The sequence below is a fragment of the Chinchilla lanigera genome, unplaced genomic scaffold, assembly GCF_000276665.1.
Source record: "Chinchilla lanigera isolate Chin_1 unplaced genomic scaffold, ChiLan1.0 scaffold00067, whole genome shotgun sequence".
NCBI classification, from domain to species: domain Eukaryota; kingdom Metazoa; phylum Chordata; class Mammalia; order Rodentia; family Chinchillidae; genus Chinchilla; species Chinchilla lanigera.
Window position 1 is genome coordinate 2799614 of NW_004955468.1, and position 13309 is coordinate 2812922.

The 13309-nt window shown below is 51.6% G+C and overlaps 3 protein-coding genes across 9 annotated transcripts; 1 reads left to right on the plus strand and 2 right to left on the minus strand.

The window, feature by feature from the left end:
• Window positions 1-27: 27 nt before the first annotated feature.
• Lin37 (lin-37 DREAM MuvB core complex component) lies at window positions 28-4267 on the minus strand. Of its 6 annotated transcripts, none has more exons than XM_013522392.1 (9): window positions 4192-4267; window positions 2261-2336; window positions 2012-2062; window positions 1703-1732; window positions 1538-1623; window positions 1286-1452; window positions 387-527; window positions 228-301; window positions 28-154 (listed from the first exon to the last, which is right to left on the minus strand). In XM_013522392.1, exons 2-9 carry the CDS (start codon window positions 2326-2328, stop codon window positions 73-75), a joined length of 699 nt encoding a protein of 232 aa, XP_013377846.1. In that variant the 5' UTR covers window positions 2329-2336; window positions 4192-4267; the 3' UTR covers window positions 28-72. The 6 variants fall into 6 exon arrangements, with proteins under 6 accessions (XP_013377846.1, XP_005400023.1, XP_005400025.1 ...); XM_005399966.2 differs by having other exon boundaries at window positions 3885-4260; XM_005399968.1 differs by lacking the exon at window positions 4192-4267 and adding an exon at window positions 3749-3878.
• A 1272-nt stretch (window positions 4268-5539) lies between these two features.
• Window positions 5540-6960, minus strand: Psenen (presenilin enhancer gamma secretase subunit). Of its 2 annotated transcripts, none has more exons than XM_013522407.1 (4): window positions 6846-6960; window positions 6572-6715; window positions 6079-6183; window positions 5540-5827 (listed from the first exon to the last, which is right to left on the minus strand). In XM_013522407.1, the coding sequence occupies exons 2-4, from the start codon at window positions 6630-6632 to the stop codon at window positions 5688-5690; spliced, it is 306 nt and encodes a 101-aa protein (XP_013377861.1). In that variant the 5' UTR covers window positions 6633-6715; window positions 6846-6960; the 3' UTR covers window positions 5540-5687. The 2 variants fall into 2 exon arrangements, with proteins under 2 accessions (XP_013377861.1, XP_005400032.1); XM_005399975.2 differs by having other exon boundaries at window positions 6572-6663; window positions 6846-6959.
• Window positions 6961-6998: 38 nt separating this feature from the next.
• Window positions 6999-13138, plus strand: Igflr1 (IGF-like family receptor 1; the record flags this gene model as incomplete). Its single annotated transcript, XM_013522291.1, is given in 7 exon segments — window positions 6999-7144; window positions 7357-7428; window positions 8198-8246; window positions 11408-11606; window positions 12061-12168; window positions 12171-12287; window positions 12546-13138. Coding segments are annotated over 7 exon segments (1047 nt in total), but the record flags the coding sequence as incomplete, so codon positions are not given.
• Window positions 13139-13309: the final 171 nt, after the last annotated feature.

The window sequence follows — 13309 nt, forward strand, 5'->3', positions numbered from 1 at the left end:
GGAAGGATGGGCTGAAGCACAGGCCAGTATGGGGCTGGGGGATGTTTATTGGGGTGGGGGCCTGGGAATATATCACTGTCGATCGTACATCTCCCGGAGAATCTTCATGCTTTCTGAATAGCGAAGCTGGTTCCGATGAGATGCCTCCTTCCACCTGGGGAGGTAGAGGGAAGATGCAGCAACAGCAGCAAGAGGTCATGAGGGCCGGCAGGTTGAGGGATGCTCACCTCTGGCGAATGCGTTTCCAGCGCTGCATGTTTCGATAAATGAGTATGGAGGGTGAAGGTTCTGGCTCTGAGGGCTGTGGGGAGAGAGGCCAGGCTGGGTGATTATGCTGGTGTCCCCCACATGTTCCCCATAGCCTCAGGCAGGCCTTGTATACCCACCTCATCGTCCGGGGTGCCCTGGGTCTCAGGTTGCAGTGGGGATGGAATGCGGGATCTGCAGGCATCTCCAGGTGGCCCAGGGGCTGTAGGTGGAGGCAGCTTGTACACATCACGACTCTTATTGTTGGTGACCTCAGAACCCTGGAGACACAAAGTCCCAAACCATGCCAAAGAGTCAGAGCAGAGGGCTGGGAATATACATTTCATCCCTCCTGCCTTTCCCAGTGATAAGACCTGAAGATTTTGCCAAGAAATCTATATTTCCAAGAGTTGTACTCGAAGCCTAAGGGATCAGCTTCATCTGCTCCAGGAACCCCTGTCTTCAAACCCTTGCTTACTCTTACCAGTCCAGAGAACCCCCAAATACACCTGCCAGTCCACCCCCCATGGAAGGTCTTGTCTGCTGTCTGCCTCAGTGGATTCTATCTGGGGGTTCTTATCTTGTTGCCCTGGAACCCCCTTCCACAACAGCCATTTCTGCTCTGATCCTGACCTTCAAAGGATCATGTATCTGTGCTGGGGACCCCTGTCCACCTTCTCAGGCCAGGTGATTTACCCTCTCTATCCCTACCCAGCCCAGAGGGTCCCCATCTGCTCACCATGCCACCTAGTAACCACACCTGTCAATCTCTGTCCAGCCCTTTAGCTCTTAGAGACCTTTAATCCGTGGTCACGTCTATCTGCCCAGGGAACCCTGTTCCCATCTCCTGAGGCCACATCTGTCTGCCCTAGGGACCTTTGTGCACACCCCTAGACACACATATGTATGTTTTACTTGATCCAGTATTCCCTTGGGAGACAGAGGAACCTGTGTTCATCTTCCATTAGTTGGGAGGGAGGGGCCCTTGAGCCTGTCCCACCCATTACCCTCCCTTGCTGCTGCCCATCACCCATCCCACCTCCTCATCCTCAGGCAGTGAGGGCAGTGGTGAGCTGGGTGAGCGTTCATGCTCACGCACTGAGGGGCTATTGCGCATCCAAGCTCGGCAGATTGGGTACAGTGGTGTGTTCTCGCTGAACTGGGCCAAGTCCACACTCCGGTCAAACAGTTTGATCACATATGTGTCTGGGGTGGAGGGAGGGAGGTAAGTGAGTATCCTCATATGGGCCCTTGGCTCCCTGTCTACCCGCTAGAACAACTGCTTACTCACTGGATCGCTGAGGCCCTCCCTCAGCCAGCCCATCATCCATCTCCCGCCTCTTCTTCCTCCGCTGGTGGGGGAAGCGGGCAGATGGCCTGCGTGGGGAGGGGGAGTGTCAGGACCAGGGCTGGGGCTGAGAATCTCTTGAGCTGTCTGGGACCCTTGTCACCTTACCTTTTGCCAGTGGCTGCAATGGAGCAATCCCTGTGGGGAAAGACTGGGTGTCAGCAGACTGCCCCTCAAACAAAACTCAAAAGGTATCTTAGGGGCTATTGAGATCCCTTGGACCTTGTGTACACCCATACCCTTGGGGCTTTAGGTGCCAAACACGAGGGGACCCAGTTGTTTTTGTCATGGCCTTTGTGCATGTGGAGTGGTTAGGTCTGTGATGGAGGAAGCACAAGGCAGAATGGTCAAGGCATGGATGAAGGAAGAAGTTACCCACCACAAACCCTTAGACCCAGATCCTGCAAAACACCTTACTTGTTGTGGGTATCAGAGGGAGTTTTCCCAGCTTCCTCATCCAGGCGCTCCCTGGCAGCAGAAGAGGACAGTTGGCTTGGGGTTCCCAGGGTCCAGAGTGGGACAGTATCAAGTGGCCTTCCCATAAGACACCTTTCTCCCTAAGTCAGCCTTTGAAGTCCCATGCAGATCCACCCAGAATCAGAGGGTCCCACCTGCCAAAGCTGCCAGCCCCAGGACCCCGGGATGGACCATGTGACAGGTCCCAACCTGTCCATGTGACTCTTCTCCAGAAGACACTGCAAAACAGCATCCAGTTGGTTCCGTGCTTTGGCCATCTCCAACTCTAGGGGAAGAAGGAACCAAGCAGAAGTCAGCTCTGTAGGCATATCCTCTGTCAGGGCCAATGGTATGGCTTGACCCAGGCTTGCTAAAAGGTAGCAGTGAGGAGAGACCAAGAGGCACAAGGGTTCCCTACATTGCTCAGAAGATAAGTTGAAGACAGGAGTTGAGGCCACTGAGACTAAAGCAAAGAACCTTGGGCAGGAGCCAAAGATATGGATCATACCCACATCTCTGTCCTCAGCTTGTGCTTATCTCCTGAACCCATGACCTGGACACCTACCTCTGGATATCCCCCAGGCCACTGATGGTGAATCTTTTAGGACTTTCAATGATAACAAACAGCTGGCTGGGCATGTGTGCCATAGGTTCCACCACCAGGGTCCTAGGTCTTTCTATCCACTGGGCTGCACACTGACCTCAGTATCTAAATCTACCCTTCTTCTCAGACTCCCAAGAAGGATGACCACATTGTTCCCCAGTTCCTTCATGAGCCTCACTATGGACACCTCTCTCCCTCTCCATTATTTGTAGTCAGGCTCCCTTTACTTTTGCCTGCTGTTCCTTCAATACACCAGACAAGGCTTCCATTTCGGGGCTTTTTCCAAGCCTCTTCCTTTGCAAATTGCATTTCAGGGCTCCAGGAGGATCAGAGCCCTCTCACAGAATTCTCTTAGAGCTAAGACCAAGACCTTCTCTGGGTGGCCCGTGTTTCTTTTTTTCCTGGTACCGGGAATCAAACTCACGACCTTGCGCTTGCCAGGCAGGCGCTGTACCTCTGAGCTAAATCCCCAGCCCCAAGCCTCTTCCTTTGCTCCACTGGCTGTTCCTTCATATACCCTCATGGCTTTCCCACACCTTGCCCTACTCCAGACCGCCTTACCTTGTCCCATCTTGGAGTCCCCCCGCACCCCCTGCCTCCTTAAATTTAAGAGGCAGGATCTCACTGTGTTACCCAGGGAGGCCCTGAACTCCTGGGCTTCAGCGATGCTCCTGTCTCAGACACCCGAGTACCTAGGACTAGAGGCTCATGTTACCGCACCCAGCTCCTGCCTTGCTTTGTTCTAAACCTATCTAAAATCCCATTTATCTGACATCCTACATGCTCCTCCCCATCCTTACCATTCTGGTGTTGGATTTCCATCAACTCTGCCCTAACCCAGAGCTTTAGATTCCCCATCCACTGCACTTCCTACTTCCTAAATTTATTAGAATTTAGTGATTGTGAGAATTCAGAGTCCCTGTACCTCAGGGTCATAGCACAATCCCCAATTCATGACTACTTCCGGAACGAGGTTTGGAGCCAAGAAAAATGCCCTTCTCAGAGTCACCAGCTTGGGATGCACATGCCTTTCAATCTCAAAGCTACAAGCACAGTCTGGGAGTGTACGAAGGTGGCAGCAAAAAGCTCACTACCTGACATAGCACTTGTCAGATGGGTTGCAGGGAGAAGTCACGCAGTTGCCTTTTCAGGACAATCCTGTCTGTCGGGCCGCCCAAATCCTGATCGGCCGGTATCTCCCTTACAGGGTCCGGGCCTAGGGGTCCTCACCTGATTTTTCCACTTTCACCTTCACCGGGAACATGGTTTGGTCCGGAGTCTAGCTATCTAGCTCGAAAAAGCCCCAAAGAGGCTAGGGTCCGGAGGCGGGCGGGAGAGGTCAAAGCTAAGCTCCAACTACGGATAGCCTTCCGGCCCCAGCACTGTCCAGTAGTGACTGCTGCCGCTACCACTTCCCTTCTCCCCCTGTGGGTGGGCCTTTCAGCAGTCGATTCTTTCCATTAGTCAATGAATTCCTCAATCTCCTTCTCTGACCAATTGACAACTGCCGCTGGAGGCTCCCAGCCTTAAATCCCACCTTCCTGGGGCCCCGTTTCCGGAAACAAACCAACGATAAGGCAGGGCGCTTCCTGGAAGGTGTACACAGAGTAACGCTGATGGCGCGAGGCACACTGGGAACTAAGGCTCCTGCGTCGCGAGGCTTCATGGGACTTGTAGTGTTAGGCTTGACAAACGCCAATTTAGCTACTTAACAGGATTTGACCAACAGTGGAACTCCTTCTAGTCCCTAAGAGGAAGACTAGAGTTAGGTTGGGTCCCTTTTTTCAATCTACTCGCTATGTCCCAGCTGTTAATGTGTTTTCAGGTACAACCTCATTATTTAGCAAACATTCGTGTGCCAGATGTTCATCTAGGCAGTGGGGATAGACAAAACCTCGACAGGAGAAGGAACGTTGCGTGAATTGGTCATAGGAGAGTCGAATTTGATATTGAAATTCTGAATAGGAAGGACAAGGGATGCTGGGTGCGGTAGTGTACACCTGTAATCCCAGCACTGGGGTGCTGAGGCAGGAGGCTGCTTGAGTTTGAGGCTAGCCTGGGCTACATAGCAAGACCCTGTCTCAAAAAACAACAACAACAACAAAAACACACACACACACACACACACACAAACAAAAAAGGAAGGCTTCTCTGAGAAAGTTCTTGAATATATCTATTAAGACAGACCTCCCCCCCAAAAGACACATCACTTCCTTTAGAGAATGAGAAACTTCTGTTTGCCACATACGTCTTGGCCCAGATAAAGCTTAGGAGGTACCATCATGATCTGCATTCTGTTAGGAATACTAAAGCCCAAAGTAGGTAAAGACACAAACTTTTGTTTGTGGTACTGGGAATCAAACATAGGACCTCATGCATGCTAGGCAAATGCTCTACCACTGAGCTGCATCCCTAGTCCTGAAAGTCATTTTCTGAATTAACAGCTACCAGAACAGCAGCCCCCAGAAATGGAAGCAGTATTTCTTTCCTAGTTCCTCATTGATAAAATAGGGATCCTGAGCAGAAATTCCTATTTCAGAGGGTTGGTTATGTTTGGTACTCAGTGGGAAAAAAAAATACATGTAATGTGCGAAGCATTATTCATGGTATGAAGTAAACACTCAATGCTTTAAAACAATTTTTCTTCTGTGGTGGGATTGAGCCCAGGAACTTCTCACTGAGCTACATCCCCAGCCCTTTATTTTATTTTAATTTTTAATTTTGAGACAGGGTCTTCCAAGTCCCTAAGTCGCCCAAGCTGGGCTTCAATTTTTGATCTTCCTGCTCCAGGCTCTCAGAATGCTGGGATTACAGGGGTATATCACCACCACACCAGCTAATTAATGTTTTATGCTTCAACCTCCAAAGATCCCAGGAAGGCAGTATCGAATGTTAAGGTCCTTTATTGGGGGATGTCAGCAAAGAAGATGGGAGCTGGGCACAACTTTTACAAGTCTGAGGCTTGACAGTAAGCTCAGAGCAGAGGAGCCCATCCTGGGACAAAGAGCAAGTCGCCATCCTGTGCTGAAGTTGTCATGGGGTCCCCAAAGGTATGGTAAAGGAGAGGTAGTCCCCAAGGGCACCCCAGCGAGGCCGGTAGATCTGGAAGATGGTGATCCAGGTGGTGAGCACAATTACCCAGAAGAGGAAGCCCACAGCTGAGCGCCAGACATCTACAACAGAGAGCAGAATGGGGAGAGGGTTGGCCTCCAGCTCCTCTCTTGACTCTCTTAGATCCACCCTCTCTTTTTTTGTTGTTGTTGTTTTCTTCCGGTACCAGGAATCGAACTCATGACCTTGCACTTGCCAGGCAGGCGCTTTGCCGCTGAGCTAAATCCCCCAGCCTCCGCCCTCTCTTCTGTCTCACAGGGCCATCATCCCCTCCCACCACCCACCGGCGTTCCGCATCAAGCCCTAGACTCACAGCCTTTGATTTGGCTCTGCTCTGTGTAGGCTGGAACAAGGAAAGCCTCTCGGAAGAACCAGAAGATGTTGACCAACCACAGAAAAGGCAGGAATGCAAAACCACCTAAGGAGAAAAATCCACACTGGGTCACAGAATAATGAGGATCTTCCCCAACACCCACATACAATACTTATTTTGAAGGTCCTCTCCCATACCAAAGTTCAACTGAAAACTTCTGTGGTCAGGAGCTCAGGGATCCTAGGTCTTCCCTGGGGTCCAGGAATCTGATTTCTCAACGCCCTCTTTCTCAGGACTCAGGAATTCAGCCCTCCAACCCTCCTCTCTCCGAGGGCAGAAATTGAGGCTTCAGCTTTCTTCTTCCTCAGGACCCAGGCCCTCCCTTCTCTCAGACCCAGGAGTCTGCGTCTTCACCTACTTTACCCCTCAGATCCACGAATCCATGTCTCTAGTCCCTTTCCTTTTCCTTGAGCCCTAGAGGATCGGTGCTTACCCAGATAGTACTTCCGGCACAGGTTCAACTTCTCCTCATTGGAGACCCGCTCCAAGTTCATCGCTGCGTTGAAGTCTGGTCGTCCCACGAGCCTGCGGAGCAAAATTCAAGTGACAGATGCTAGGATCACGAACAACCACGCCCCTATTACAACAAAAAGATAAGTTTAGGGGTGGGTTTGCTGAAAAAGGGGCACTTTCCGCTCCCACCAGCAAGCTCTCCGGGTTAAAAACCTCTATATTTATTGGGGTGCGCTAAACGATTCCTAACTCACCAGTGGTTGTTTCCGCTGCCTTGGACGCCTTTACTATTTTCAGCCACTGAAGTCTGTGCGAGAGGCCGCAGGTTTTTCTGGAGCTTGTAGTCTTTTTTTTTTGGCGAGGTAACGCTATACGCATGCGCTGCAACCAAACTCCCGTGATGGGGTGGGGCGCGCTCTGGCCTCCAAGACGCTTGCGTACTAGGGAGTTTCTGCCGGCGAGGCGAGCGGCCGGAGGCAGTGATAAACTACACTTCCCAGCGCTCCTACGCAACGGAAGTGACGCAAGGAGCAGCTGGGTTGGGAGGGTTTGGGTAAAAATGATTGAATATTTAGCTTCGTTATTCGGGAGTAAGGACAAATGAGAACAGGCACAGGAAGTGGCCTTCCGGGGGGCCAGGGCACTTGGGTCTTTGGTAGCTGGGCGGTTTTGGGGTGGTATTTCTGGGGTGTTCGGCCTCCTCGGACCTCAGTTCATCTTTATCTTTTGCACCCTTCCAGGGTTAACTGCTCTTTTTACTTTAAGGTCGGGGCGGGGCTGCCGGCAATGGAACCAGTGCTCCCGGCTTCTCAACAAGCCGACGTTCAGCCAGACCCGGTATGGAACTTCGGGTTCCCAGGCCTTCCTCTTCTGTTGTCCGTCATCACAAAGTCCCGCCTTTTCTGGGCTCCTAAGGCCCAGCCCTAGAAACCCACTACTTTCTGGTTAGACCTCTCTGCAGATTCTTTGTCCAAGTTTCAGGACCTTCTCCCAGAAATTTAGTCATGCCCCCATACGTAGAGACTTGTCACACTCAACTCATTTCTTCCTTTTTTTTTTTTTTTTTGAGACAGTGTCTCAGGCTGGCCTCGAACTCATGTCGATCCTCCTGCCTCAGCCTCCCTAGTGCTGGGTTTATAAGTGTGTGCAACCATGCCCAGCACACTCTTATTTCTTAGCAGCAAGCATTGCTGAAGCACACATGATACTTAAATTCCTGCTCAGGTGCAAAGTTACCCCCACCCAAACCTTCATATCCCACTCTCTGCACGCAGCCCTGCTCTCAGAGCTCAGGTACTGCCCCTTTTAAATATGTACAAACTATAGTGCTGCATAACCTGTACCAGAATCCACAAGACACGGCCCAAACCCCAGACAGATCACACTGCAAAGTCAGGGATATAGCTGAGTGGCACAGCGCTTGCCTGGCAAACACAAGGTCATGAGTTAGATTCCCGGTACCAACACACACACACACACACACACACACACACACACACCCCACACACACACCCCACACACACTGTAGGGGACCAGGCAGAGCAGGAGCAGGGTGGCCAGCCCCCAGCAGGCTACTCCTCTGATTCCACCCTGCCGTTTCCTGCAGGTCACGTGAGCGATGTAGAGGTGCAGAACGCTCGGATAGCTTCTTTGAGGTGAGGGTCAGCAGGGTAGGTTGGGTTTTCTGTGCTCCAGGAGCTTAGCTGAGTTTTTCCTGGCCTTCCTCAGGAGGTGTTCATGGAACTGCAGGAGAAGTGTAGGGAGATTGAAGAGATGAATATGCCAACTTGGGGGACCACCCCTTAGGCAATATCTTATGTCAAGGCACCTGCTGTCCCCTCCTTAGAGCCCAGAAATGGAGGCATGACCGATCCCCTGAAAATCTCCCATTTCCTTGGCCAACCCCTACCCACTTTCCTCTGTTCCAGCGGGAGGAGGATGCAGTGAGGGCAGTGGCTGAACTCAGTAACCACTGTGGCTGTGCATGCTGCCTTCTGTCACTGACTTCCTGTCATCAGTATGACACAGGGTATGGTAATGCAAGGGTGGGACAGACACTTGGAGTCCCAGACACTGGAGTGTGTGGTGGGAGGCTGTCAGTGACAGTGGCCTCCTTCATTTATCCTCCAAGGGAATGTACTTGAGCTAGCATCTGCAACTTCATGCGCCTTTGACCCATATCCTGGGACCTCTGGCAGCCGCTTTTTGGGTGAGGATTCAGGTGCAGGTACTGTCACCAGTTAGTGTGGGCCCTTGGTTTAATGATAATGGAAATCAAAATAAATGCTGGGCATCATGGCACACCCCTGTTAATTCTAGCACTCTGGGAGGCTGAATCAGGAGAATCACAAGTTCAAGCCGAACCTGGGTAATTTATCAACTTAGCAAGACCCTATCCCCAAAAAAGGGCTGGAGCTGTAACTCAGGACAAAACCCTAGGTTTATTCACCATTATGAAAAAAAATCAGGCTGGTCCCTTTTTTTTTTTTTTTTTTTTTTGTGGTACCAGGAATTGAACTCAAGACCTTGCACTTACCAGGCGGGCACTTATACCCCTGAGCTATATCCCCAGCAGTGCTGGTCCCTTGAGAAAGGAAAATAAGAGAAAATAGGGAAAGAACAACAGTGGGTAGCTAGAGAGGCATACTCTGAAGAAGAGGATCACAAAAGAATGAAGGCCAGTTTTATGCTTACTGCAGTGGGCTGAGATCTGATGATTCATGATCTCAGTCCTTGTTTCATAGCTCTGGAGGAACTCTCATGACTTGGAAAGCAGTTCAGTTCCCCTGAGATAATCCTCACGAATTGGGGAGCAATTTAGTTCTGTGAGGCTCTGATGGAATTTTCTGGGCACAGGATAGTTGAATGCCCCTGTAAATCTCTTATCCTGGTGTCCTCAGTCTTTTTTTTTTTTTTTTCAGTACCGGGAATCAAACTCACGACCTCACGCTTGCCAGGCAGGTGCTGTGCCGCTGAGCTAAATCCCCATCCCCATGTCCTCAGTTTTGAAGGGTGATGAGATAGGCTAGGTAAGTTTAGGGCTAACAAACCCTGTTTTGCCAACTTTTAGAAGATTTTTCCTAAATGACTAAAATGCCTATATGCAGAGCTGAGGATTTGACCCAGAATTTTACAAAATGATGGTCAAGCTTTGTTCTACTTTTAGTTATTTATTGGACATCTGTAGGCCTAAGTGGAGAGTCTTGGTTTGGGGGAGGGAGGGAGGAAGGAAAGAAAAAAAAAGAAAGCAAATCACTTTCAAGTCTGACAGCCTCAGAAGAAAACACAAATCATGCTCCTGACGAGTAACAGGTGAAGGGTCCAGGAGTTTGTCCTCAGGTTCAGTACCTCAGGACCACCCTGCCAAGATTTTTTTCTTCCAAGTCCTCTATACCTTGAACCTGATTATTAGCCCCAATCACACTGTCCCAAGACTCTTAAGCCCTAAGAACAGTTCTGAGTCCCATCTGGAGACCACCATCTAAATTTCAACCCCTAAACTAGCCTGAATCTCCAGTGCTGAGACTATCTCCTGGAACCCTAGTCACATCAATGTTCACCACACCCAAAGAAGAAAGACAGGCCTAGGGGATCTCTGTACCACTCCCAGTGGCTCTAACCCAGTTGTCTACACTTCTCTTCCCAGGTCACCCCCTAGGCCTCATACTGGCTACTGTCCTGGAGAAAGAAACCAGTGGCATTCCCTAGACCGCTGACATGGTAGTTTCCGAAGCTCTAACCCTTTTGCCCTTCACCCCTAACAGGTACAGAACTCCTGGCCAGCATCACTCCTCAAAGCCCCCTTTACTCTCCAGCCCCTCTTTCCCTAGGTTCCAGGACTCCAGATGTACCTGTTCTCCTGCCTTTCCCCTATGGTAATAAAATTTCCTATTAAATCTCAAGCCTAGCTGTGGGTGTCAGTTTCCTTTCAACTGACAAAAAGGGGAAATTGCACTGGCCTCCAACCATAAGATCAGTGGAGGAACTTTGACCCAGGTGTGTAAGAGGCTTTCGGCCCAGGTCTGTACTGGAAGGGTGGTGATGCCTTTGTGCTGGAAACCTCAGCTTTGCTGTTTATGGCTTCAAGAGGCAAATGCACGTTGGAAGATTCCTAACATGGTGATCACGTTTTCGGGATGGTGGTGCTAGAAGTCCAGTGGAGTTAGGGCTAAGGTCCGTGTCTCCCACCCTTTTATTTTTTATCTTGAGACATGGTCCTGCCAAATCAGTAAGTTGCCAGGCTGGATTCCAAGTTTTTGTGATCCTCCTGTCTCAGCCTCAGAACTGGGATTACAGGTGTATGCCACCGTGGTGAGCTCGGACTGAGTCTTTGAAGCCCACCACCCTGAGGTGGGAATCAGTAATATTTAAACTGTGTGTACTGTCTGCCAGGTGCTGTTGTAGGTGATTTACCTTTATTTTGAGACGGAGTCCTGTTGTGTTTGTTGCCCAGGCTGGCCTGGAATTCTTGGGCTCAAGGAATCCCCTTGTCTCAGCTTCCCAAGCAGCTGATACTATAGGCATTCACTATTACACCTGGCTATACATGTTTTACTTCTAATAACAGTTTTAAATTCTCCACTATGGCTCTATGAAAGAGGTGCCATTACTACACCATTTTAAGGGTGGAAAAAAGAAGGTTGTAGGAACGACAGGGAAATGTGAATCCACACAATCCTGATACAGTTTTCCTTAGCCATCCTGAGGCCTTGTGGGCTTTTCTGATAATGGATCAGGTGTTCACTGGGGGTTGGAGTCCCAGCTTCCAAAGGGACCTGGGATTCCTGTGCCTTCACTTCCACTACTTCTTCCACAGGGTTTCCTGGAAAGTGCGGCAGTGGGGCTGCGGGTCAGAAATCCTGCGGTCACAGCCCCCCAGGCTGCAGGCTCCGGCCCGGACGGGGCTCAGACACCTCCTGCAGACCTCTGGGGCCTTGGCAGCACCATCGGAAGTCTCCCGGTACTGCGGCCGGTTCGGACCACCTCCTTCCCCAGGAGAGGAGCCGGGATTGGGTGTAAGGATAAATCCAGGCGGAGACAGCGGGTGACAGGGAGGCGGGGCAGAGGGGAGATATGTGGGGTACACCCAGCTGAGGCTTTCAAAGGGACGGTGGGCTGAGCTGGTGCAGAACTCTATAGTGTGGGTTAGGGTAACAAGGAAGGGATGTGGCCACGTAGTGGGTGGAAAGGGTGGGAGGTACATAGATAAATCTGAGTGTGAGCGGTGCTTAGTGTGGAACTGGCTGACGCACGCGGGCGGGGTGTGTGTGTGTGTGTGGCGAGGCCAGTGTAGAGTGGTGGAAAGGGCGGGACCTGCGTGGGAAGAGGGAACCGGATGGGACTTGTGCTGATAGGATGGGTGAAGATCAAGGGGCGGGGACAATTGGGATAGGGCAAAGGGAAAAGGGTGTGGCTAGCCCTGAGGACTAGGGGCTCAGTAACCCCAACGAAGCTAGTGTCTTCCACTAGACCACGAGTTTGTGGAAAACTGCGGACTCAAAGACTTCGTTGATCATTTGACGCACCCTTTCAAAAAGTGTTCTCCTGGGCAGTGCAACTCCGATTTCGCGGAGCTGTGTACCCCTGCGGCCGCGGAGCCCAGGCCACTACCCCGGCTGGGAGCCGCGGCAGGACCCAGCATTGCAGCAGAGAGGTGCTGGCCCTACTTTGGAGGGCTGGGCCAGGGCTCTCAGGAGGTAGGGCGGGACGCGGACGTGGTTTGGTATGGACAAGAGGGGCCTGGATCCAGGGAAGGGAATAGAGGTGTGCCAAAGGGGTCGAAGAGGGCCAGTACTAGGGGGCTGGAAGGTAGGAACGGACAGGAGACTATGGCCCCAATGAAGGATGGAAAGGTAGGGGTTGGGCTGATGGGGAGGAAGCAGGGCGTGGCCTCCCATTTACTCCCAGACCTCTTCCCAGACCTGTCCCTGACAAGACTTTCTGTCCCACGACAGCTGAAGAAACAACTGCAGGCGCCCATGTCACCAGCGAGTTCGTCTCTCGTGGACAGCATTTTGTCCTGCCCTTAGTGCTGGTCCTACTGCTAACCCGCTTCCTCCTCCTGCAAAGGCACCACTGGCACAAGGGAAACGTCCTTTCCCCTCCCTGCCCTGGCTTGTTTCGAAGGCCCCAGCACCTACACCCTCATCTTGCACTCAGCCTCCCTGAGCCTCAGCCTCCTCAGGCACTTTGGAGACGGAACACGGGAAGTCCCTCTGATCCCAGGAGCACAGGAGCACAGGTGAGTTGGGGACAGCCACATCCACAAGGGGAGGGTGGGCTGGAAGCCTGCCCTTCCTCTTTATTCTAGCCTGTTTCCCAGAGTGGGTGGGTCTGGAGACACACCCATCTCACCTCTTGGAGGAGCTGGAGGAGCTGATGGTGCTGCTGCCGGACCCTCAGGCTGGGCCTAGTGGTAGCATGGCCTATGGTGCCACTCAGCATTTTGCTGCAAGATACGGGCTGCCTGGCCCACCTTCACCTACTCCCTGCGGCCCAGTCGCTTGCCACTGCAGGCCCTGATTGAGATGGTGGTGGCAAGGGTACTGCCTACCACTTTGGGTCAGCTCAGTGAGCACTTGGTCCAGCTAGAACAGGCAGGTGCTGTCCAGGCTTGGCTGACCTGCGACCTGTGGGGGCCTACAATAAAAAGTTTCTTTTCCAACAAATGTTTGCTGTCTCTGGTACCCATTTAGGGGCCTTCTCAAAGCACAACCCC

What these genes read in the sequence shown, in the direction of transcription:
- Lin37 (XM_005399966.2), bottom strand. Translation starts at nt 3,918, where the DNA reads ATGTTCCCGGTGAAGGTGAAAGTGGAAAAATCAG. An exon ending in GGTGAAAGTGGAAAAATCAG is followed by an intron (nt 2,337 to 3,884) that starts GTGAGGACCCCT and finishes TTCTTCCCCTAG; the next exon opens with AGTTGGAGATGGCCAAAGCA. An exon ending in CCCTCTGATACCCACAACAA is followed by an intron (nt 1,733 to 2,011) that starts GTAAGGTGTTTT and finishes CTTTCCCCACAG; the next exon opens with GGATTGCTCCATTGCAGCCA.
- Psenen (XM_013522407.1), bottom strand. Translation starts at nt 6,632, where the DNA reads ATGAACTTGGAGCGGGTCTCCAATGAGGAGAAGTTGAACCTGTGCCGG. An exon ending in GTGCCGGAAGTACTATCTGG is followed by an intron (nt 6,184 to 6,571) that starts GTAAGCACCGAT and finishes TTTTCTCCTTAG; the next exon opens with GTGGTTTTGCATTCCTGCCT. An exon ending in GCAGAGCCAAATCAAAGGCT is followed by an intron (nt 5,828 to 6,078) that starts GTGAGTCTAGGG and finishes TCTCTGTTGTAG; the next exon opens with ATGTCTGGCGCTCAGCTGTG.